This window comes from Triticum urartu, chromosome 2 (assembly GCF_003073215.2).
Source record: "Triticum urartu cultivar G1812 chromosome 2, Tu2.1, whole genome shotgun sequence".
Lineage (NCBI taxonomy): Eukaryota > Viridiplantae > Streptophyta > Magnoliopsida > Poales > Poaceae > Triticum > Triticum urartu.
In genome coordinates, this window is record NC_053023.1 from 139,478,830 (window position 1) to 139,504,489 (window position 25,660).

General features: G+C 45.9%; 2 protein-coding genes across 2 annotated transcripts; one reads left to right on the forward strand and one right to left on the reverse strand.

Annotated features, from left to right (window-relative positions):
• Nucleotides 1–15,932: 15,932 nt before the first annotated feature.
• Nucleotides 15,933–17,667, forward strand: LOC125536392. Its single transcript, XM_048699606.1, has 2 exons — nt 15,933–16,618; nt 17,283–17,667. Exons 1-2 carry the CDS (start codon nt 15,995–15,997, stop codon nt 17,367–17,369), a joined length of 711 nt encoding a protein of 236 aa, XP_048555563.1. The 5' UTR covers nt 15,933–15,994; the 3' UTR covers nt 17,370–17,667.
• A 697-nt stretch (nt 17,668–18,364) lies between these two features.
• LOC125536393 (vesicle transport protein GOT1-like) lies at nt 18,365–21,530 on the reverse strand. Its single transcript, XM_048699607.1, has 7 exons — nt 21,261–21,530; nt 20,993–21,068; nt 19,652–19,743; nt 19,490–19,570; nt 19,298–19,395; nt 19,097–19,178; nt 18,365–18,889 (listed from the first exon to the last, which is right to left on the reverse strand). Exons 2-7 carry the CDS (start codon nt 21,021–21,023, stop codon nt 18,851–18,853), a joined length of 423 nt encoding a protein of 140 aa, XP_048555564.1. The 5' UTR covers nt 21,024–21,068; nt 21,261–21,530; the 3' UTR covers nt 18,365–18,850.
• Nucleotides 21,531–25,660: the final 4,130 nt, after the last annotated feature.

Sequence of the window (25,660 nt, forward strand, 5' to 3'; positions counted from 1 at the left end):
AGGATTTCATGAAGATGTCACCGCGCAGAAAAGGAAGGAAGAAGTGAAAGGCTATGAGAACCAAGGATTCGACACAAGCTCAAAGTCAAGCTTGTTGTTCGAGGTGAAATGATAAGATGAGGAAGATCGACGTAAGCTTAGCTCATCGTCGAAAGTTGCTCCGGGCATAAGGACCAGGTAGCCCAGTTAAAATTAGCTTGATAATGATATAGCCGATCAGGCTAGGAATGATGTGATGGAGTATCATTCCAATGAGAATTCACAAGAGGTAGTGCAATGACACAATATCCTCGAGACAACAGGGGGCAATACTCGAGGTAGATCAAAATAGAGGTTTGACAGATGAGATGATATGCAGAAGACAAGTATTTTAACTTGTCCGGGAAATGGGATCAAGGAGAAAATATGGTCGGAACCACGATTGCAAAGATTCAATTTACAGATGCAAGATGAGCTTATACCAAGGGAACATTTGATTATAAGAGAATCTTCTATGATAAGATCTACATCGTTTTTATGGGCATGAACACAAAGTTCAAGGTCGACTCCCACTTCTTCAATGCATAACCTCTCATTTACTTCTCGCTTTTGACGAAGTTGTAGTGTAGAAATTTTTATCCAGCGTAACACCAGTAGAGTATGACCCATAGAAATTTCCGGGTTCACACAAATTAGGGAAAACATTAGTTCAACCCATCGGGGCATCTTAGGAACATTTGCAAAAACTTCAGAGGTAATTAACTCAAGCTCGGAAACAGAGCATGGTAGACAAAAGTAGGGGATACAATTTACCAAAGGCATTATGTATCAGGGAAGAATTCACAAGGTGATTAAGTATGAAGGACACTGCCGGATGGTAGTCCAACAAAGGATCTGATGACCCATAATAGAGCTGATGTGGGTATCGCTACCCAATCAGACAAAGAAAGAATGCAAGGAGATGAGATTATAGAAACAACCGACTAATTCAAAGTTTAATTAACAAAGGAATTAGGATTTCCAAAATGAAGGATCAGAAGAAGACGCTCTGAACAAATGATGGCTAAGTTGAATAGAATTAGAACGACAATCAATTAAGGTTTGGTTTGCCGAGAACCAGCTCATGTCCGGAGTGACGTCTGAGCCGGAAAGATCATCTAAAAGGATCAACTGATGATTGCGCGCATTCGCTCACCTGTTGAAACAATAGGAGCAAAATGACGGTGTCAAAGGATACTAATGAATATTGCTAGACATATGAGAAGCATCCATAATGTAAGCAGACAAGTAATTGCCGAGCAATAGTTTGAAGAGAATTCTCGGAAGATCAAATAGTATTTCAGAGAATCTTATGAATCATACGAACAACTGGGGATGTACGGATACTCGATAAGTGCGAGGAATTATCCATAGGGGTATTCATGTGGTAAAGAACTGCAAGGCAGTAAGCTCAAAGGATTCTTGGAAAAGGAGAGCAGTTCAGGGCATCTTGTAATAACAAGATAAATGGGATAGAACGTAAGATTGGTAAGTGTGTGTAGTTATCCATAAGGATATTTCGGTGGTAGGGAATTGCAAAGGCAACAGGCACAAAGTCTCGAGAGAAAATCGTCGAGTATCTTCGGAATCTTCTGATGCAGCAAGCGATCATCTGAAATAAGGGGCTCTCCGGGCGGATGTGATCACGAGATCCTAATGTTCGAGTTAGTAAAACCATTTACCCGAATAGAAGAGAGATCAGAGTCCCAGAGTATAGACAAGGAATAAAAGATCCTAATACCACCCAAATGACGACGTGGGCCCGTAAGACACACAACCATGTTAGTAAAAGTTTTTGTAGTGACTAGACTCAACTTCGGCCAAGGAGTTGGAAAGGGGGCTACCTACAGGCAGTCGGCTCTGATACCAACTTGTGACACCCTCGATTCAATCATACACGCAAATGTGTACGATCGAGATTAAGGACTCACAGGAAAAATATCACAACACAACTCTAGACACAAATCAAAATAACACAAGCTTTATATTACAAGCAAGGGGCCTCGAGGGCTCGAATACATAAGCTCGAATACACAAGAGTCAGCAGAAGCAACAATATCTGAGTACAGACATGAGTTAAACAAGGTTGCCTTAAGAAGGCTAGAACAAAAGCAGCAACGATCGAAAAGGCAAGGCCTCCTGTCTGGGAGCCTCCTAACTACTCCTAGTCGTCTGCAGTCTTCACGTAGTAGTAGGCATCCTACGGGTAGTAGTAGTCATCAGTGGCGTCGTCTGGCTCCTGGGATCCGTCATCTGGTCGCAACAATCGGTTATGGGGGAAAAAGAAGTAGCAAAGCAACTGTGAGTACTCATCCAAAGTACTCGCAAGACTTACATCAGATCTAAACTAAGTATGCATCTGTATTAAAGGAATGGGTTGTATATGTGGACTGGGCTGCAGAAATGCCAGAATAGAGTGAAGGCCTAGTCCTATCGAAGACTAGCATTTTCTGGAAACCACCATCTTGCAGCAACAGGAGGGAGTAGAGTAGCATAAAGTAAAGTAGTAGTACTGTTATCAACCTCGGCCAGAGATCCTTTCTCGACTCCCTGCGAGAAAGCAATCCTAGAGCCATACTATCCAAGTGTCCACACATTCCAATTCTCATCACCATCCAGTTCTCATCACAAGTATCCAGTTCTAGTTGCATCGATCGGGATACAACTCCAAGTGTCCGTTACCATAGGACAGGCTATTGATAGATGTTTTCTTCCCTGGAGGGGTGCACCAACTTACCCACCACGCTCGATTAACTCCGGCCGGACACACTTTCCTGGGTCATGCCCGGCCTCGGCCAAGCAATACGCCGCAACCCGACCTAGGCTTAATAGAAAGGCCAGCACGCCGGACTAAACCTATGCCCCCAGGGGTCATGGGCCATCTCCCCGGGAACTCCTGCACGTTGCGTACGCGGCCGGTGAGCAGACCTAGCTACCTCCTTCAACAAGGCAGGAGCTTACGCAGTCCAAGCCGGCGCACGCCGCTCAGTCACTGACGTCTATTAAACTTCGGCTGATGCATACGGCATAGAACGCCCATACTATGCCCACGTGATGGTTAGTGCTATCAGGCCAAAGGCCCCTCGGATCAAATATCCAAATCATAGTGGATTAGGAACGCGCGGTAACGAGCAGAGACTCACGATCGATGTGACCCCGTCGCCCCATCTCGAGTAATTGCGGCAAGGGCTAAGAATGCCCGTCCACGCCTCGTAAGTATCTCGCGGGCACCTTCCAGGTCAACCCGACTCTACATCACTCGCTATTAAGCTCGCGCGGGTACCCCTCAGGGTCGACCCGTCTTTAGTAACATGGTTCAGTGTAAAGTCATAGTAACCATAGTAACTGTGTGTCTAACACCAAAGGGAAAACCCAAGGAATCACCCCCGGTGAATTCCACTCGATGTTGTCATCAAGGTAAACGTAAGAGGATCCACCCTCGAGGTTCACGTTTGATGGGTTGCACGACAGAGCCGTAACGGAAGTGGTTAAGGAGGAAATCACCCTCGATGACCTCGACCGTAAAGCTACACTACGGAGATCTCATCAGGAGTGATGTAAGAGGTTCCACCCTCAGCACTCAATGGTAACTCTCATCAGGAGTGATGCAGAGTCGTACAACTAGGGGGGTGATGTGCGGTGTCGGGGCCTGGACGTCGATCACGTTGATCGAGTCATCGAACATAAAGCGGGGCAACTGGGACAAGGTGGGGGTCATTGATGTATCACTAACCAACCTATAGTAAGCAGTTTAGGATAAGCATATAAGGTATGAGAGCAGGTAACAACAACAGGCTATGCATCAGAGTAGGATCATACAGAAAGCAGTAGCAGTTCTAATGCAAGCATGAGAGGGAAAGAAATGGGCGATATCAAAATGCTCAAGGGGGGTTTGCTTGCCTGGTTGCTCGGGCGAGAAGAAGGGGTCGTCGTCGACGTAGTCAATCACTGGGGCAACATCAGTCTCAGGGTCTACGGGAGAGAAGAGGGGGAAGAAACAGTAAATATAAAGCAACATAGCACCAGAAAGCATAACATGGCAATAAGATGTGTCGGGTGTGACCTAACGCGGTAGGAGGTGATACCGGCGAAGGGGGAAACATCCGGGAAAGTATCCCCGGTGTTTCGCGTTTTCAGACAAATGAACCGGAGGGGGGAAGTTGCGTGTTCGCTATGCTAGGGATGCGTGGCGGACGAACGGGTTGCGTATCCTGATTCGTCTCGTCGTTCTGAGCAACTTTCATGTACAAAGTTTTTTGATCTGAGCTACGGTTTAATTAAAATGATTTTCTAAAGTTTTTATTAATTTTTGGAATTTTAATTATTTAATTCAACATTATCCAGAATAGTAAAAGATGACGTCAGCATGACATCATGCTGACGTCAGCAGTCAACTGTGCTGTTTACTGGGTCAACTACGTGTGGGGCCGTTCAGTCATAGTTTAACAACTAATTAACAGTTTTAATTAACTAATCAAGTTAATTAGGTACTAAACAGAGTTAATTAAGTTAATTAGTTACCTAATTAATTAATTAATTAACTAATTAATTATTTTTATTTTTAAATTCATTTTTTATAAACGTTCTGGGCCTGGGCCCCACATGTCATTGGCCCGAGGCCATAGTGGGTTCGGCGCTAGCGGGTGCCTAGAGCGGGTGCTGGGTACCCGCCCAGATCGACACGGAGGAAACGGCGCTGGGCGCCGGCGGCCACAACGACGAGCGGCCTGTGGGGGCGCGTGAGGCAGACGAGGCTGTGGCCACGGCGGGGCGAGGGGCGAGCAGCGGGCGACGGATGAGCAGCGGGGCCCCGCGAGGCCGTGGCGGAGCAGCCAGGTGCAGCCGAGGCCATGCGGGGGAGGCGCGACCGGGAGGAGCTACCGGCATCCAGCTGCAGCGTGCAGCAAGGAGCGGTGGAAGAGGCAAAACGTGGCGGCGGAGCAAGCGAGCCGCAGCGGTAGCGGGGCGGCACTGGCAAGATGGAGCGGGCGCCCAGGGGGAGGACGCAGTCGAAGCGCGGGGGCGCAGGAGCCAGCGTGCGTGGGGCGACGGTGAGCGCGCGCGGTCGGCCCGTGGTGACCAGACGGGGGGGGGAGGGGAAACGAAGAGGGCGGAGGGGGGAATAGGCACAGGGCCTCACCGGCGGTGTAGACGACCAGGGGCGGCGAGGCTTGATGGGGTCTGGTGAGGGGGAAGTCGGGGACGACCGGCGAGGTAGCGAAAGGGACGGCGACATGCGCCAAGGGGGGGATGCGGGGATGAGGCGAGGTCGGCGGAGTCTGACGAAGAGGAGGTCGAGGACGGGACGATGTCGGCGTGGACTAGAGGCGACGACGACGACGGAGCCGTGCCGTGCGAGGGAGGAGAGGCCGGGGAGGCGACGGGGTCGTGCCCCGTTTCCGATCTGGTTGGGGGAAGAAGACAAGGAAGCGTGAGGGGTTCGTGGGGGTAGTGGGGGGACCGTGCGAGACGAGTGGGGAGGGGGGCTCCTGCGGGAGGAGTAGAGCGGCGCTAGGGTTAGGGCGCTCGTGGTGGGCGGTTGGGCCGGCCAGCTAGGCCGGCTTTGGCCAACTGGGCTAGTCGGCCCACTTGGGGGGGGGAGTCTAGTGCTTTTTTGTTTGAGTTTTAGTGTTTATTCATTTTTCCTATCCCCTGTTTCTTTTAATCTTTAATCTATTTTATTTTTATAATTTATAAAGTGTATCCCTAAAACACTGTTACAACATAATCCAATGCCACAAAAAGTTTTACCCCAAACAAAATAGTTTAGTATTTTATAAAGGGACATTTACATTTATGGCCCTAATTTGCGCCCACTCTCAAATTTATCCCTAATTTCAAAGCCTGCTCAAATTTGCCCCTCTGCCGTTATGTGCACTTATAGAAATGCCCTTTTGTGCCGTTACCGTCCGGTCAAAGTTGGTCAAAGGGCTTTGTCCATCCTGAAAAAATAGCAAAAAAATCTAAAAAATCTAAAAACTTGTGGGATCAAATATACTCAGGTTCGCAAGGTGCATGCAAATTTTTGTGCTGTTTGGACATTCCAGGAGCTCATGTCAAAGGAAAAACAATAAATATGTAAGTCTGTGAACAGTAAAATCAAAAAAATATGAAATTTTTTGGCATCAAAGAGGCTCGGGTCTGCAAGCTGCGTGCAAATTTTTATTGTGTTTGGACATTGGAGGGGATTTTGGAGAAAAAACAAAATTTGGCTCGGGAAAAAACTTGGGAAAAAATGACTATTTTGTTTTTTCTTGCTAGAGCTCCTCGCATGTCATTTGATCACAAAAACTTGCATGTACCTTGTGCACCCAAGCCTCTTTGATGCCCAAAAAATTCATTTTTTTTTAATTTTCTTGCTATTTTATTTCAAATTTACTGTTCACAAGCATGCAGATTAACTGTTTTTCCTCGCCACGAGCTCCTGGAATGTCCAAATAGCACGGAAATTTGCACACACCTTGCGCACATGAGTATCTTCTATCTCACAAAATTTTAGATTTTTTAGAATTTTTTTTCTATTTTTTTCAGGTCAGTCAAAGCTATTTGACCGAACGGTAACGGCGCATAAGGGCATTTCTGTAAGGGCACCTAACGGCAAAGGGGCAAATTTGAGCAGGCTTTCAAATTAGGGGTATATCTGATTAGGTGGTTCGAGTTAGAGACAGAAATGCAAATGGACCTTTTATAAAATACAAAAGGCATTTAATTAATGGGTTTAGCTACTGTTTTAATTAGTTTAGTGCACTAAATCTTTTTACAAGAAAATGTGGTTCCTCCACCACTATGACTTAGGATTTATTTGTCCCGTTTTGAACATTTTAGTTTTAATGTTTGAAAACTTTTGATGTTTGCCTTTATTTAAATTTGAATTTGGACAGGATTTGAACCTACGCAAGTTTAGCAACAGTAATACCACTGACGTGGTAACGTTTAGCAGACGGTTACTGTAGCTTAACTATTCGGGTGTTACACTCCTCCTCCTAGGTTCATCCATCCATGGCGTGAATATCATCGGCCTCACCCAATTCAAGCTCGACCTCGCTGGTATCACCATCAATCATTGATGCAGTGATACAGGGAAAACTACATGGGTGGTCCGATCTTTACGAATTGGAGGTGGTTTATAGAAGAAACACAAGGATAAATTACAAGCAAAAGGGAAATACAAAGATGAAATCACTCAAGGGACAAGATTCACATCAATTACTCTTCTAAACCCAAACCCAAGTCCTTCGGGAGCGTTCGAAATCTAGCATCAACTCCGGAGTAGGTTCCGAAATTGGTCAGGAGTTCTGTTGGCTCTCTGTTTAGCTGCAGAACTGTAAGTGCATCTAGTACCCCTTAGTGATTTTGGTGTATTGAAGACTTATAGGTTAAGGGACTAATGTGTTTGTGAGTGTACACAGGTCTTATAAGTCTCTGGGGAGTTTCATATATCCTACGAATGCCGACCCCTAAAAATGAACGTCTTCATCTGAAAACTTCGTGCTTTTCTTGAAGACTTTGAAAATGAGGAAATTGGTGTGACCTTGAAGATATTAATGCGAGGACTATGAAGCGTGAAGAATTTTGTTTTCGTAGTTTCATTTCCTTCCTTTGAGTCATAGGAATCATCGTACTGTTAAAGGGGGTTGAGGTAATACTAAGGAAAAATTTCCAAGTGATGGTCATCTCAAAGCCTACACATACCAATCTTTCGAGTGAAGCCTTTCGAAATCTCTTGTAGTTCAGTCAAGTTCTTCAGTAACAGAGCCGAAGTTCTTCTGGTCTCTGAGGAATTTTTTCTGACTGAGGAGTTAGGAATTCGCCAGTGCAAATTGCCTACAGTGAGGAATATGGTAGCCCCGATGACTTTCATGGTTCGAATTTCTGACCGTTGATGTGCTTCACGCCAGGTGTCCAAATATCTTATCCACATATCGGTCATATCATTTGGGGCATTTATGTAATATCATGTCGGGTCGCACCGTGGCTATAAATAGTCGCCCCACAACCACTAGCCGGTTGGCGACTCCAAGAAAGATTGACAAGTGTCATTTAGAGCAACCCCTCCTCCGAGGACTTTGAGAGAAAATCATTAGTGAGGAAAACCCCAACACCTAAAACCCAAAGTGATTGAGCATCACTGAAGAGATTGTTCCTGTGTGGAACCGACGCTTTTTATCTTTGAAGACTGTGCATCTTCCAGACGGTTAGGCATCATGGTCTAGAGCATCCAAGAGGAATTGTGGATCGTCGGGTGACCAGGTTTGTGAAGGTTTGGAAGTCTACCTTGAAGACTTACCACGAGTGATTGGGCGAGGTATGTTGGGTTCTACGGTAGGGTGCGTCGATTGCAAATAAATTTTTTCCTACGCGCAGAACAACCAAGAACATGCTACAGGAGATGGATCACAGATCGTTACCACTAGATGCGCAATGCCGTGCAGCGGAAAAAGAGTTGGAGCAGCGCGTCTCCTCCTCGTCCGATCTCCCTCGAACAACTGGTCGTCGGTTCTCACGTACAGGTTAGCCAGAGTGGCGCAGGTGCACCGCCTCTAACGGTATCCGTGCATGCAGGAGGAACACCGTGCGGCGGACTGCTAGGTCCAATCACACAGTCAGCGGTCGAGTGGAGGTGGCTATTCGCAACACATGCAAACCCTAGTGACAGCGCCGAAGCGATCAGTCGCATGAGTGTGCCGCACCCCCACTTTATATAGGCATCCGTCGTGGGCTCAACACTTGGGCCTCGCACGGACCCTAAAGCCCATAAGTCTACTCAGCCAGAATTCGAACATAGCTCGGATCACATCTGACAAGTGTCCTCGGATTCGACCTCGTAGGTTCCTTCCCTTAAGCGCGCGACCCCTTAGGTTCAAGCCGGCTTGGTCGCAGTTCGGATCACCTCCGAACTGCACGGTTGGTAGCGGCCCCAAGCAAGGCATGTCGAACACCAAGCAGACTATGAAGCTGGTTAGGCGAACTTGTACATCATACTTCCATTCCTTTTGCCACATGATATATGTTGTCGAGCTCAAGGCGAGTCTGTCATCCTTGTGCTAGTCTGACCTCTTTCTCATTCCAGTGATGCCAACCACAAACCAGATTATCTCATAATCCTTGTCGCATGGCCATGCTTATCCTGGTCGGATCACACGAGGGGCCCAGAGTATATCTCTCCTAATCGGAGGGGCAAATCCCATCTTGCTCGACCATGTCCCGCAGCATGGGTCTGGACAAGCCCGAAACCTACCTTTGTAACTACCCAGTCACGGAGTAGCGTTTGGTTGGCCCAAAGCAAGTCTGTCACCATCCCGAGTACATGCGCGAGCTCAGGTCTCAAGACATAGAACGTATGTTGTACAAGAGACTCACAGATGACATATCGCTGCGTCTCATAGTTGGATCTGTCCGACTCGGACCTTGTCTCAACCCGGATCCGACTACGTCAAATCTGACCAGATCCTTCCAAGTCCATATTATCCGGTTAGCATCCAATGCTCCATGGTTAGTGAGACCAAGTCATCGACTGAGGGGGTCCTGGATTAGGGGGTCTTCGGATATTAACCGTGAAGGAAAGCCATTTTGACATCCATCTGCCATATCTCGTAATCGAAATATGCAACTATAGCTAGTACGATCCTCACCGACTTTAGCTTCGCTACCGGCGAGTAAGTCTCGTCGTAGTCAATTCCTTGAACTTGTCCATAACCTTTAGCGACAAGCCGAGCTTTGTGGATCTGAACATTTCCATCCACATCGGTTTTCTTCTTAAAGATCCATTTGCAGCCAATGGCTTTTACGCCAGGCGGCAGATCAACCAAGTCCCAGACTTGATTTTCATCCATGGACTTTAACTCGGATCTCATGGCCTCTAGCCATGCCTCGGAATCCGGGCTCACCATCGCTTCCGCATACGTGGTCGGCTCGTCGCTTTCTAGCAACAATACCTCACGCACTCTGCGCAATCTTTCTGACCTCCGTGGTTCCGGTGCCGCTTCCACTACGGGTTCCCTGACCAACTCCGGTATGATCTCATCACTCGTCGAGCCGTCCCCGAGTGGTACTCGAATTTCTTCGAGTCAGACCGTCCTCCCACTAGCCTCCCGACTGAGAAACTCTTTCTCCAGGAAAACCCCATTCCGAGCAACAAACACTTTATTCTCTTCCCGGTTGTAGAAGCTATATCCCAAGGTTTCCCTCGGATATCCCACGAATATGCATTTATCCGACTTGGGCGTAAGCTTGTTTGACATAAGTCGCTTGAAAAAGCTTTACAACCCCAAATCTTTAGAAAAGACAAACTGGGACTCTTCCCGGTCCACTTCTCATGTGGTGTCTTATCTATGGATTTTGATGGTACCCTGTTAAGTGTGAAAGCTGCGGTTTCTAGAGCATATCCCCAGAATGACAAGGGTAAATCCGATTTGCTCATGATTGACCGGACCATGTCCAACAAGGTCCTATTCCTCCGTTCTGACACGTCGTTTCTCTATGGCGTACCCGGGGGTGTGAGATGAGGTACTATACCTCGGCTTTTCAGATGATCATCAAACTCCTCGCTCATGTACTCACCTCCACGATTTGATCGTAGTAGTTTTATAGTCTTGCCGAGCTGATTCTCAATCTTATTTTGAAACTCTTTGAACTTTTCAAAAGTTTCCGACTTATGCCTCATCAAATAGATATATCCATATCTACTCAAGTCGTCGGTAAAAGTCATGAAGTACTGATAGCCACCTCTGGCAGTTGTTCTCATTGGAACACACACATCACTATGTATAAGTTCCAATAGATCGGATGCCCTCTCGCAACTCTTTGCGAAAGGAGACTTAGTCATCTTGCCGAGCAAGCATGATTCGCATGTGTCGAACGACTCAAAGTCGGATGAAGTTAGGAGCCCATCATCATGTAGCTTCTTCATGCGTTTCAGACTAATGTGTCCAAGCCGGCTATGCCAGAAGTATGTCGGATTTATCTCATTAGGCTTATGCCTCTTGACATTCACGTTATAGACCGGTTCCTGTTCTAGATTCAATATAAATAGCCCATCAACAATGGGTGCATAGCCGTGGAACATACCATTCAAATAAAATCGAACAACCATTGTCCTTTAAATTGAATTCATAACCCTGACTCATCAAGCATGAGGCAGAAATAATGTTCCGACTAAGTGCAGGAATGTAATAACAATTATTCAATTCCAAAATAAATCCAGAAGGAAGCTGGAGCTGCATCGTGCCGACCTCCAACGCAGCAACTCTTGCTTTGTTGCCGACCCTGATGTCAATCTCCCCTTGTGCCACACGCCTAGTTCTTACCAGCCCCTGCATCGAGTTGCAAATATGAACAACCGATCCGGTATCAAATACCCAAGAGCTGCTAGGTATGTCAGCAAGGTAAATGTCTATAACATATGCAACAAGTGTACCTTTGCCTGAAGAGCATTCCCGGCCTTCTTGCCATGCTCTGCAAGCCACTTGCTACAGTTCCTCTTCCAGTGACCAGTTTCCTTGCAATGATAGCAAATGGTCTTTGAGTCCGGTCCAGACTTCGGCGCAGCGGCGGAGGTTACCGTCTCCGTGCCCTTTGCCTTAGCCTTTTTCTTGGACCAACTCTTCTTGAACTTAGCCGATTTCTGCACCATCAACACTTGATGCGTGCCTTTCTTAATATCCTGCTCTGCCACTTTGAGCATCCCATGCAATTCAGTGAGCTTCTTATCCATGCCATGCATATGATAGTTCGAGATGAACGTCCCATAGCTGGGCGGAAGAGAACCCAGAACTGCATCAGTAGCCAGCTCATCCAAGAGCGGGAAGCCCAACCGATCCAAAGCTTGCACATATCCGATCATCTTGATCACATGTGGGCTAGTGCATCACCTTCGTTCAGCTTACAATCCATCAAGGATCGCCAGACGTTGAACCTTTCGGTCCTAGCCTGCACCTGAAACATGCTCTTGAGACTCTCGATCATATCGAAAGCCCCAACGTCTTTGAAATGCTGCTGCAAATCGGGCTCCATACAAGCCAGCATGAGGCAGCTGATCTCGTTTGATTCATCAACGAGTTTCTGGTAGGCATTCTTAGTTGTGGTACTAGCATTATCGGCAGTTTCCTCTGGAAGCGGATCCTCTAGAACATATTCCTTTTTATCATGCTTGAGAACAATTCTCAAATTTCTATACTAGGTAGTAAAGTTTGTTCCATTCAGTTTATCCTTTTCCAGAATTGATTTCAATGTAAAGTTGGGTTGAGCAGGTGGTGCCATTGATCTACAATAGAAAATATGCAATCACTAAGCAATGTGTTTATGTAGAGTAATTCTAGACTTAAACAGAAATACACCCACTGAAGTCAACATCCCTCCGGAAACTCTCAGTGATTTAGGATCCAACTAGCACATGCGACTAGTGAGCTTTAGCATCACTGCTAGACAACATGTTTATCCGGTAAGCAACTCCTTGCTAATCGTATCTCTATACGACTCCTGTCGGTCGTGTAGGTATCTCATACCCCGGCTCCCGACCTGTTTTGCCACAAGGCCCAAAACCGTTTTGATAGCCTTGTCAAGTTAACCTAATGCAGTGCATGTCCGTGTCCAACACAACCCTTCAGTTCAAGGAAAACTATCAGCACCCCGATTTTATGAGCCCACTACTAGACGTACTTGACGTGTGAAGGTGCAACATCTGGAATGGCAATTTACTTGATATTCATGAGGGATCTTTCTACCATTGTAACATGCATAGAAACAAAGAAGCATAACAATCACAAGTAAAACATATATTGTGAAATAGTATGGCTCCTTCATGGATGTTCTTCCAGGTTGGCTCCAACTCTGATGACCATCTAGAAACTCCATCTTGTTTGTCACGCCGGGCTGCCAAGCCGCCAACCTGATCTCTATTATCCAACTACTACAACTAGTAATGAATTTTACATAGAGTCATAAGTAGGCACACAGGTCGTTATACAATATAATGACAACACTTTGGCTCCTGCCGGCTGACAAACATGACACGCAGGCCATGCATAATTTACACACATGCATCACATACACATGAGCCATACTATTCACATCAAACCCTGCAAAATAAAGTTATGCATAGAATTGCATTCTACTGGTTTTGAGTGATCGTGTACGAAATACAAGGCGCTACGCACGCAGCGCCCCTCACGGGTGTGGGCAGCGCCCGACATTTTCAGAAATCACAGATCACATCTGAACTTCGATCACGCCAAATTTTCCGATCTAACCGATCTTATCGATCATCGCGGGCCCAATTCAGATTTACGTTTCATTGTTAACCCTGATGGCAGATACCGACCAGTAGGGGTAGGTTGTGTCACGACCTCATCAACTCCAATCATCAGAAAACATAGCCACATCGATCCCCATGTGCAGTTGATCTCATCAACCATGCACACAACCGATCTCATCAACGACAACATATCTCATCTGCCGCCTCCACATATCTAATATGCATACGATTCGAATTCAAATCCTATAGCAGATACTCTGATACCACTGTTGGGTTCTATGGTAGGGTGCGTCGACTGCAAATAAAATTTTTCCTACGCGCATAACAACCAAGAATATGCTACGAGAGATGGATCACAGATCATTACCACTAGACGCGTTGTGCCGTGCAGCGGAAGAAGAGTTGGGGCAGCGTGTCTCCTCCTCGTCCGATCTCCCTCGAACAGCCGGTCGTCGGTTCCCACATACAGATTCGCCGGAGCGGCGCAAGTGCACCGCTTCTAACGGTATCCGCGCGTGTAGGAGGAACATCGTGCGGCGGACTGCTAGGTTCGATCACACAGTCGGTGGTCGAGTGGAGATGGCTATTCGCAACACATGCAAACCCTAATGACAGCACCGAAGCGATCATTCGCATGAGTGTGCCGCACCCTCACTTTATATAGGCGTCCTTCGTGGGCTCAACACTTGGGCCTCACACGGACCCTAAAGCCCACAAGTCTACTCAGCCAGAATCCGAACACAGCTCGGATCACATCCGACCAGTGTCCTCGGATTCGACCTCGTAGGTTCCTTCCCTTAAGCGCGCGACCCCTTAGGTTCAAGCCGGCTTGGTCGCAGTTTGGATCACCTTCGAACTGCACGGTTGGTAGCGGCCCCTAGCAAGGCATGCCGAACACCAAGCAGACTATGAAGTTGGTTAGGCGAACCTGTACATCATATTTCCATTCCTTTTGCCACACGATATATGTTGTCGGGCTTAAGGCGAGTCTGTCATCCTTGTGCTAGCCCAACCTCTTTCTCATTCCAGTGATGCCGACCACAAACCATATTATCTCATAATCCTTGTCGCATGGCCATGCTTTTCCTGGTCGGATCACACGAGGGGCCCAGAGTATATCTCTCCTGATCGGAGGGGCAAATCCCATCTTGCTCGACCACGTCTCGCAGCATGGGTCTGGACAAACCCGAAACCTACCTTTATAACTACCCAGTTACAGAGTAGCATTTGGTCGGCCCAAAGTAAGTCTATCACCATCCCGAGTACATGTGTCAGCTCAGGTCTTAGGACATAGAACATATGTTGTACTAGAGACTCACAGATGACATATTGCTGCGTCTCATAGTTGGGTCTGTCCGACTTGGACCTTATCTCAACTCGGATCCGACTATGTGGAATCCGACCAGATCCTTCCAAGTCCATATTATCCAGTTAGCATCCAATGCTCCATGGCTAGTGAGACCAAGTCATCGGCTGTGTCATATGCTAGTCTAGTTGGCTGCGCGTCCACACAGCCCTTTCGACTAGGGACCTTTTAGGACATTCATCATACAATGCATAGTCCCACAAACAAGTCACGTACTTGCTGATACACACCATTGATAATTCCCAAGGACTATCTTTATTCATAAACACATAGGAAATATCATCATACATGATTTCCTCTAGAACATATCTCCAACAAGGTCTGTGTAACCTTAGCTCAAGGAGAATACGATAAGGACTGTGTGTCCTTTGATTTAAATACCAAGCCAGTCCAACCAGACATACAACTGTCACAGCAGTTGGAATGGTCTACCAAATCACTATCTTCACCGAGCTACCAGTTCTATTTCCTCAATCCTTTCAATTCCTCATTGATGAAATCGATCATTACCGTGTGAAGACTTTGACTGAAGAGTTTCTCAATTTCCTCAACCCAAATTCTCCAGTCACCTTGTCTTCCGCTTGCTTATCCTGTTCACACGCTAATTGTGCTCTTGTATGTTTCATCTCATCATGATGACTATGCCACTGCCATGTTATGCATGCATGTGAGTACTTTATCCGCTGCTTGTATTTAGTCACTTAGCAAATTCCTCAAGTAGTAATTCCTATCGCCTATTCACCCCCCTCTAGTCGATATAACGCACTTTTAGGAACCTATTCCGGAAGATCGAAATCCAGACTGTCCGAAGTGTTGCTCCGGAACTTCCGATGCCACTTTCAGAATGGAAGCAAGACTTATAAGTCCACCTCACTTATTTAGTGTCGGCGATTGCTCCTTGCCTTGCATCCGCACTCGTCAAATCTTTGCCTAGCCGTCACGGGGACCCATGGCCGGTAATCATTTTTCGTCTAATTAATCTAATTAATAGCACGGACCCCCCCCCCCCCCCCACACACACACACACACACACACATACAAACAAAACAAAGCCCATTTGATACTCGAGAGCAAAACTACAAAGCAAGCCATGTGCTTAAAAACCCGCTTAGTTTGGCACCTATATTGTACTAGAAGTAAGCAATGATACTTATACAAAACTTGATATATTTTTCAAATACCTACTTAAACAACTTGCATTGCATTGCATTGTAGTAGTACAAGCCATCGGTAAATCCAAACCACGAGTCACCATCGACCTCAAGCACCACATGAAAACGCACAATTTTTTCTCGATAATAACATCTCAAACGCAAATTGAAAAATCAAACCCAGTGGCTGCAGCGGCAGCAGTGGCCATGGACGAGAGGCTCCCCCAGCCGTCGCCGCCGCCGCCGCCGCAATTCCAGCTCGGGAACCCCATGTCCGCTCCGGCGTCGCCCTACTCCGCGCTCCACCCTCTCCTCCTCCCGTCCACTAACCCGCACCTCCTCCTCAAGCCCAAGACGCTGACCCTCTCGCTCTCCTCCTCCTCCCTCGCCTCCATGCCCTCCTCCTCCTCCCCGCCCGCCCCCGCCTCCGACGCATGGGAACTCGTCCACCCAACCGTCCCCGTCGCCGCTGCCTCCCCCATCGACGGCGGCCTCGACGACTGCGCCATCTTCCCACCGCGCCTCCACGAGGGCCTGGGCCTCGAGGAGGAGGCCGAGGAGGCCGCGACCAAGGAAGAGAAGGAGGAGGAGACTGATGACGAGGAGGAGTGGCTGTGGGGGTGGGGGAGGTGCCGCGCGGCGGCGAGGCGCGCGTGGGCGGCCGGGTCAGGGGCCGTGCTCGTGCACGGAGAGTGCGGATGTCCCGGGGTGAGGCCGGCCGTCTGGTCGGCCGCGGCGGCGGCCGTTGTGGTTGGCGCTCTGTTCTACGTGCGCCGGCGAGACAGGAGGGAGAGGGACCTCCTCGTCCTGCTCTCGCAGGAGAAGGATAAGGTTTGTGGATCTCGACAACCATTGGTCATGATGTGAATGTCATCTCTGTGTTTGGCACATCTTGAACTTAAGCTGAATTGATTGATTGGACCCAAGATATCTAATTGGCATCTATCATCATTAGTATTGCTGACATTCAAACAATTGATAATTTGGGAAGCCTTGATGTATGGATGAACCTTTGAGAAGCCGTTTCTATATTTGTTCTTACAATTGATATTTGTTCTTACAACGGTTGATGTTGGGGATCACTGGGAGATGAACAGATATCCTTTATTCACTCCATTTGAGTGTATTTAGACAATTGGTGTGTCAGTCATGGATGATTAGAGGTCTTGCTTTTGGGGCTGGGTTCAGGGAAGCATATGATGTAGAAGACTTTGTATCCTTCGTTTAGGTAGTGTTTTTGCCATGTTTCACAGGTTCCAAATAAACTGTACATCTCCATCTTAGCATTTATCTTGTTATAATTGATGTGTACCTTTGTCATAGCCTTCTGTCTAAACATACTCTACCAAACAACTGTCTGTATTTCTCTCATCTACGGTTGCTACTGTTGAGTCTTGTGAATAAGGTAGAAATGCATTTGGCAGATTGGCACTACTACACATATGATCGTTTTTCGATGCCCCCCTCATTATATTCTTATTCTTTCTTGTTGCAGAGGATAGCGCAACTGCTGCATCAAATTGCTTTACTGAGTGACATCAGAGGCGGCAGCGAAGCAGTTAAAATTATGAGGAACTCTTAACCGTTGCTTCACTGTAGATGAGGTTTGGTTGTAATACTGTGTAGCACTTTGGTTAGGTAGTTGCAGCATGTTTTCATCCGGAAGTGCTCCAGGACCGTGTACCTTGATCGAGTAATTATAGCTCAGTGCAATTGGAGAACTGCAAAATATCAGCTCTGGACCCCCCCCCCCCCTTGTTTTTAAGATTTGTAAATAGATGAGTGATAGCATTATCAGTTATAAATTTGTGGAAAAGATGTTCAAATTATTATGCTGGACCCAGATCGTATATATGAATAATTTATATTTTCAATTATTATCTTGATGGATCTGCTGAACCTTGAATTTAACGAGTACAGTTATCTTTGATCTTAATGAGTACAGTTTAAGCGATCATAAATGAACCTCTCCAGTGATTCATATGACCAGGCCACTCATTTTTGGAGGGAACAGATTGATACTGGTTATATGGGAGAAGAAAATGAAAACAAAGAACAGATATACACTTCGCTGCTTCTTTGTTTCATTACCTTTTAAACGGCAGGAGCTTCGAATTTGAAAGTTTACACACAGTTTGGAACATTTCCACGTACAAAAACAATGGTCGAAGTTGCACCATCTTGCATATATCTGATGTTTGTGTAACTGGAGAATTGCAAACATCAGATCTGGAAACCCCCCTTTGTTGTTAAGATTTGTAAATAGATGAGTGATAACATTATCAGTTATAAATTTGTTGAAAAATTGTTAAATTAATGCTGGACTCAGGTCCTACATATGAATAATTTCTGTTTTCAAATATGAACTTGATAGATCTGCTGAACCTTAAATTTAACTTGAGTACCATGGTGATTTTCTTTGATCTTAACTACAGTTTAACCGAACATAAATGATACTGACCAGTGATTCATATGTCCAGGCCGCTCATTTTCGAAGCTAAGAACCCCAGTGTTCATGAACGGAACAGATTGATACTGGTTATGTACTGGAGAAGAAATGAAAATAAAGAACAGATGTACGCCTCGCTGCTTCCTTGTTCATTCCCTTATAAACATCAGGACCTTCAAATTTGTAAATTTACACACAGTTTCGAAAGATGCTGTGCACTGTTGTTCATGCAATAAGCAGAGATGTAATCGGCTGTTCATAAGCAAGAAATGTCTAATTGTTATTACAAAAACCAAGTAAGAAATGGCTTCCTTGAGGGCTCGAATCAGTGGGAAATACCATGCACGGACCAATTCACCATTCTCTCAGACATGCCATCATTCAGAAAAGAGCTCAGCTCTTTGCCTCCTTAACACGTGGTACTAACAAATGCTTTTGCACAAAAAGAATTCTAGACGCAGTCAAGAGATCTGCAGAAAATCCACTCGTAGCAGCGCAGCAAGATTCACATCCAGCAGAACCAAGGAATCAACAAACGAGCAAGAGAACACATGTCCGTCTACTTTATACAGGGCGATCTAGCATCCTTTGGGAATGTTTTGACAGCACGGCGATCACACGGGGACTCGTCTGCCTCTGAACCGGGTGAGCAACTGCGAAATTCGAGTAGGAAACATCAGTAAGAACTAAGAACAATGGGGACTGAGATGTAATCATATGGTTCATCAATCTCCATATAAACAATCTCTCGCAGAAAAAATCTCCATATAAATAAAGTTGCGACCAAATTAGGTCGGGCTTAAGGAAAATTCAGGCAGAAAGCAATAGCAAAGCCGCAAAGAACAAATACATTATCTTACCGAAGTCACGTAAGGGTGCTGGAAAATCCAGCCGACGGTGGGGTTCTTTTGCAGGTAAACAGCAGCAGTAGGCCAGAAGCCGCTGTGAGGAAATTCAGTAGCAGTCAGATACAATACCCAAAGGTTTCTACCATTTGTTAATGCACACTGAAAACCAGACATCAGATGACCATATAAATGCACAACACAGGATTTACAAACCTGAACAGCACGGCAAAGCCATACGATTCCGCCATCATTCCGAAGACAGGCCAACCAATGAGGACGAGGAAAAGTCCGATCCCAAAAGCAATCGAACCCTGCACATTCAGGTGAATCTTGTCAGCTCACAACTGAACTGGAACTGAACAGTTTGTATATATGACCGAGCTTTCTTTGTTACGTGTATATGACCTTGTGATTCTTAGGCTTGGTGAAGAACTGTACAGTTGACTTCAGGCCAATGGTTAGTGAAACACCAGACACGAAGAGAATCTGACAAGAAATACATGATAGTAATTAGAAAGGAATAGGTTGCAGCGAAGTATACAAGTAAACCAGGGGGATGATTCTTACATTCCCCATTGCCAAGAACCCCTTGTCAAACAGCATGAGGATCCCAAGAAACGAGAAGAGAACTCCAAACCCAGTCAAGCCCAGCCCAATCTCTGTTGGAAAATGTGAAACAACTTGAGCAAGAGTTCAGAGGTGCAGTACATGACAAGTGCCACTTGATTAAATTAGACGCCCCAAAATACAGTCATACTAAGAAACTACTTGTAGTTTGAGCAAGAGTTCAGAGGTACAGGTGCATTGTACAAGACATGGAAGGAAAGTGTCACTTAGACAGCCGATTTCAGTCATATTAAGCATTTAGCATCTATTAGATGGTGCCTCCTGATTATATCTTCCTGACAATTTGTTCAACAACGAATGACCAAACAGGAAAACACCTAACAGCACTGATGGTCCTTATTCTGAACATGCACGTAAGCCCAAGTTAATTTTGTCAACATCTGTCAGACAAACATTAGAAATCACACTGTTCTAATCCTACGCAGAGGCAATGATAGAAGAATAGTCTGCCACATTTAAATAGTGGACCAAAAACATTTATGCAACCGCATCACGATCATACCAACGGCACTAAACAAACCCTGAGACAAGACATTGCTGAATTTGGGCGAGATTCAACACACCAAACCAATACTGTTAACTAGCACAATGAACCCATCGGACTGTAAAATTCAGCGTAGAAGAATTTGTACACCAACTATTATATTTAGCATTTAGCAACTATTAGATGCTGCCTCCTGATTATAACTTCCAGAAAATGTGTACACCAACCAATGACCAAGCAGTAAAACACTGAATAGCATGAGTGGTTCATATTCTGAACAGATGTCATACTCGTAACCGTTAGTTGATTTTCTACACATGTGTCTGCCAAACATGAAACATTAGAAATCACACTGTTGTAATCCTACACAGAGGCAATGATAGAAGAATAGTTTGCCACACTTAAACAGTGGACCAAAAGCATTAACGCAACGACATCATACCAACGGCGAATAATTCACACTAAGCAAAGCCTGAGACAGAACATCGCTGAATTTGGGCGAGATTCTACACACCAAACCAATACTGTTAACTTGCATAGTGAGCCCATTGGATTGTAAAATACGGAGCAGAATTCATAGCAACCAAGACGCGAAAGGATCAATCGTAGTCTCTGAAAACGAAACAACCATCTGAATCTCCTACGGGTTTCGACACAAGAGCGGCAGACGGGGCCAAATGTGAGACGAATAATTTACAGGGCGCGAGAGAGCAAACGCCTCCCAATCTCGCAACGAACGACACATGAATCGCGCCAGGAGGAGAGAGGGAGAGGAGGGCGGCTGTGAAGTCACGTACTCTTGCGGTCGTTGATGTCGAAGGAAACCATCGCGTCCGTCCTCCGCCACACGCGCGCGGCGCGAGCAGCGACCGCCTGCAACATCAACGAAACACGAACCCGACTGGAAATCAAATCCACAACGCAATGCGACGAAATCGACCAAAGCAATTCGCACCGATAAACCTCGGGAAAACACAAACGAACTGGGGGAGAGGGGATCGATCAAAGGGTCTCGCGCGCACTCCCGCGGGCGACCAGGGGCAGGGGGGACGAACGCGCACGCACCTCTCTCGAACACCCGGAAGACCGCGGCGCCAAGGGCGAGCCGGTGGAGACGGCGAACTGGAGGAACTCGAGAGGGAGGGGAGCGAGTGGCGAGAGACGAGAGCGGAGTCGAATGGACGGAGCGGTTCTCGCAGAGAGGACGCCTGCCTTCCCCGTCCGTTCTTATATTGTGGGATCGGACGAGAGCCGGCGCCGTCGGATCGGTCGGCGCGCGCGGCCGAGGCTGCGATCGGACGGCCACGGCCGGTTCAAGACGGCCGTTGGGCTCGTGCGGCGCTGAGCAGAGGAGGGCCGCGGGCTGGGTGCGCGTGCCGGGCTGGATTTGCTTGCCCTTGAAGCAACACGCGTCTCTTCGGCTCGAGGGTTTAGGGCGATGAGGCCATCCGGCCAATGGTGACCGTACACGTGGAGTGACTCACAAGATTAAAGAATGCTAGTTTGAACTAGTAGACGTTCATTTGGCTAGAGTAAACGTCGTGTGGAATTTCTCTTAGTTTTATTTTATTTTAATCTTGGTTTTTTTATAAAGGTCATCATGGATAGCTTTATTAAGATGAAAAAGCGGATACATTGTCTACGAGTGGTCACCATAGTCCTCATCAATCCCCGAGGGTCCCACAAGCCCTGGGGCGCGCCTCCTCAAGGCGCGCCCCTACGGCTTGCGGCCTCCTCGTGGGTCTTCTGGCCTCTTCTCCAAGTCTCATGGGTTTTTTCTGGTCCAAGAAAAATGATCGAAAGTTTTATTTCGTTTCGACTCTGTTTGATATTCCTTTTCTGTAGAAGTTAAAAACAAGGAAAAACAGAAACTAGCACTGAGCTCTAGGCTAATAAGTTAGTCACAAAAATAATATAAAATAGCATATATTAGCATATAAAATATCCAAAACAGATAATATAATAACATGGAACAATAAAAAATTATAAATATGTTGGAGACGTATCAAAGTGGGATGGCCATTTTTGTGCTGGCACACGCTGTGTGCCGTGCCATGAGTGTGAACTAGATGATACCCCCACGTTGATGCAGGAATTGGTCACCGCCGATGTGGATCATGGCCATCATCGCCTCATCGGTGGTCGTCATCAAATTTGGGGGAGGCTCTCCGCCAAGCAGTGACCGAACACCACTGGACAAGGGCTCCTAGGATGGAAAGCGCGTCTGAACGAGAGTTGGCGGCATGGTGAACACATAGTTAGAGTTGATATCGATAATGTACATGTAGAGGGTGGTCGGAGGAGGCGGAGTGCTGTGACGATTACTACGTGCTGGGATGACCGTACTACCGAGCGACGAAGTAGTACGACGCCAGTAATATAGGAGGGCTAGGCCTACGATTGCCTGTGCGACACTGACACGGTTGTCCAATATGGAGGATGGGATCGGGCCTGATCCGGTTGGACTTCTCCAGATCCGACGAGGCATCGAACCTTGTGATGGAGTTCGATGAATCCATCGTGACGGTGGCATACAGTGGGACTGGCTAGAACACACAAAGGCAATAACAATCCGGACGGAGAAGGCAGGGTTCGGTGTGGAAGAGTGTGTGTGTGGGGGGGGGGGGATTGTCAAAATGAGCAGGCCCCGGTTGGTTTTGGGGGTGGATCAAAGGTGAGGAAGTCCAATATGGTGGACGTCCGGACTCCCCCACAACTCCCCTGGTTTGAGGTCCGACAATGTGATTTAAGGCGCCTAAACCAGTTCAGCTTGATTTGGTGAACTGCGTTGGACTGCTAAAAGTGACTGGACCGTTAGATCCAAACATTTTGCTTTACCAGCATTTAGTGAGTCGCATTGGAGATTCCCTTACCTATCTACTCACTAGGGTTCAAGGATCGGAAAATGTGACCACGCGTCACATGATTCATACAATAAAATGGTTGCGTTAGAAGGAGGAGACCAGGGCTTGGGCACTCAGAAAGTGCATTTGGTGTCCGGGCTCGAGGGAGTCTTTTAAAATAAAATGGATTTCCTGGAGCCCGTCCTATAAAACACGGCATTGATTTGAACCAAATTATACGACGGTGTATGAGCCGGTGACAATATCCCAAAGTGTTCCATGAATCATCCTTGTCGCTCTATAGTTAGGCGAATGGTTGCATCTTGAGGTGCACATGACGAAAAAAAGTTAGCCTACATAATTTATCTTTTTTCAGTGGATAATTTGTCTCTTAACGTGTTATCTTTGGTAGAAAAAATTAGAGACAATCATCCCAATAAATTGTATCTTATGGTTTGTACCTGAATAATATTGCATTGAATTGTTTTTTGTATTTTTTTTTTGCATCTCAACATTGTGGCCCAGGTGTGAAGAGAAGGATAAAAGAGAAAATACAGAAAATGATTGGGCCATTAATTACACGCAGTGGAAAATGAGCTATGAGCCCTATCTTCCTAATACACAATTTCAATCTATTTTCTTTTTTATTACAATGCCACATCAATGTTTTGCCTATGATAATGTGTTAAGAGTATCTTCAAACAGATCTCGTATTATCCCCTCCTCCCCACAAAATAGTTGGGAAAGTTGGACAGAAAACAACTACCCCCTCCGTTTCATAATATAAGAGCGTTTTGATACTAGTGTAGTATATAAAAAACACTCTTATATTATGAGACGGAGGGAGTAAGGGGGTGTTTGTTTCCAGGGACTTTTTTGTGTAGGGATTAGAAAAAGTCCCTCTTAGAGACTTTTTTACCAAATGGGAGGGACTTTTTAGGGACTAAACTAGGCATTTGGGACTAAATGATGGGACTTTTCCAACAATGCCCCTTCATGCACTCATTGGCCCGTCACCCCATGGTGTTGTTTAATTGTTATTTTTCTATATACTAAGGGCAACATGGTCATTTAATAATCTCTAGGAAGGGACTAGAGACTTTTTAGTCTCTTGAAACAAACAGGGAGGGACTTTTTAGGACTAGGGACTTTTTAGTTGAGACTAGAAAAAATTCTAGGACTAGAGAACCAAACACCACCTAAATTTAATAATGTGACATCAGCTTAGAGTTTCTTTTAGAGAACGTGATATCACATGTTCAGTCCCGTGTACAAATCTCAAAATAAGACGTGTGGCAATCACTGTTTGCTCCCACGCACCTCGTTGAGCGAACTACAAACTTATAACACTAATCGATTTGCTCATGATGGCAATCTGAGCATACACATCCGGGATGACAAATTCTGATTCTAGAGCATGACAATTTTCACCAGTTTCCTTTGATGTGGCATGGCAAATTTCTTCTGCCGGTATGGCAAATCCTGAACAAGTTATAAAATTAATTTTTTAGGCCCGCACTTACCTTGGTGAAGCATGATAAATTCCCGACAATCTTTATGCTACAACATGACAAATCTTTATAAATAGCAAGGCAAATACATCTGTTTCGGCATGACAATTTTCAAGCGTTGAACGCTCGCAGATCACGGCGTTTGCTCGGATGACCTCAATGAGAGAACCTCAATGCAATATTTGAGTTTAAAAAAACGCTCCAACCGATTTTGTTAACGCGATTTTTTAAGGGGAACCCCTACAATCTGCCCAAGTTCTCCATCTAGGAGAAGATGATCTTTCTCGTAAACATTCCTCTAAGAGTGCCACGACAGTGCGCCGCCCTTGAAGTCCATCGCACCACTGCCGCCAGACCACTGTGTCGTCACCGCTGCATCACAGCCATTTGTATATTATTTTAAACAGAAACAGAAGAAAAAAGTAACTGATTTTAGGGGAATATGTTTACGAGATCTGCTAAATCACCTCACATGTAAAACTCTCTTGAATTATATGGACACCTCATAAAATCACTTCTAGATGTAGTTCTTTTTCATTATTTAGAGGGAGTTTTTTATGGCACGGTCGAAGATGCTCTAAGAGCCTAGCATTGAGAGTGCCTTAAGATCTCCTATTTAATCCCCCGCTAAAAAAATCACTGATTGCTGCTAGTTATTTGTTACGGGTTGCTGCACATCTATACGATGTATGGTTCGTTTGCTTTTGTTTCTGATTTTGGTAATGGACGGTCAAGAGTTCTTTTAATCTTTTGCAAAGTGATGTCCGCTTGCATTATTTGCATTGGACCAAAGAAGAACAAATTGATCTTGAAAAGCATGAAGAATAACAAACTGATCTCAAAGGGTCCGAAGAAGAACAAATTGCCTCCATTATATAGAAAATGAGGCAGAATAGGGATTGTGAGAGATATGAGAGGTGATCATGTATTTATATACTCCCTTCGTCCAGAATTACTCGTTGAAGAAATAGATAAAAATGGATGTATCTAAAACTAAAATACATCTAAATACATTCATTCCTCCGACAAGTATTTCCGGACGGAGGGAGTAGATCTGAATAGCAGACGTTGGGTTTCAAATGGTAGTTATAAAATATTCTTAATATAGAAC

What these genes read in the sequence shown, in the direction of transcription:
- LOC125536392 (XM_048699606.1), top strand. Translation starts at nt 15,995, where the DNA reads ATGGACGAGAGGCTCCCCCAGCCGTCGCCGCCGCCGCCGCCGCAATTC. An exon ending in TCTCGCAGGAGAAGGATAAG is followed by an intron (nt 16,619 to 17,282) that starts GTTTGTGGATCT and finishes TTCTTGTTGCAG; the next exon opens with AGGATAGCGCAACTGCTGCA.
- LOC125536393 (XM_048699607.1), bottom strand. Translation starts at nt 21,023, where the DNA reads ATGGTTTCCTTCGACATCAACGACCGCAAGA. An exon ending in CGACATCAACGACCGCAAGA is followed by an intron (nt 19,744 to 20,992) that starts GTACGTGACTTC and finishes ATTTTCCAACAG; the next exon opens with AGATTGGGCTGGGCTTGACT. An exon ending in AGCACCCTTACGTGACTTCG is followed by an intron (nt 18,890 to 19,096) that starts GTAAGATAATGT and finishes CGAATTTCGCAG; the next exon opens with TTGCTCACCCGGTTCAGAGG.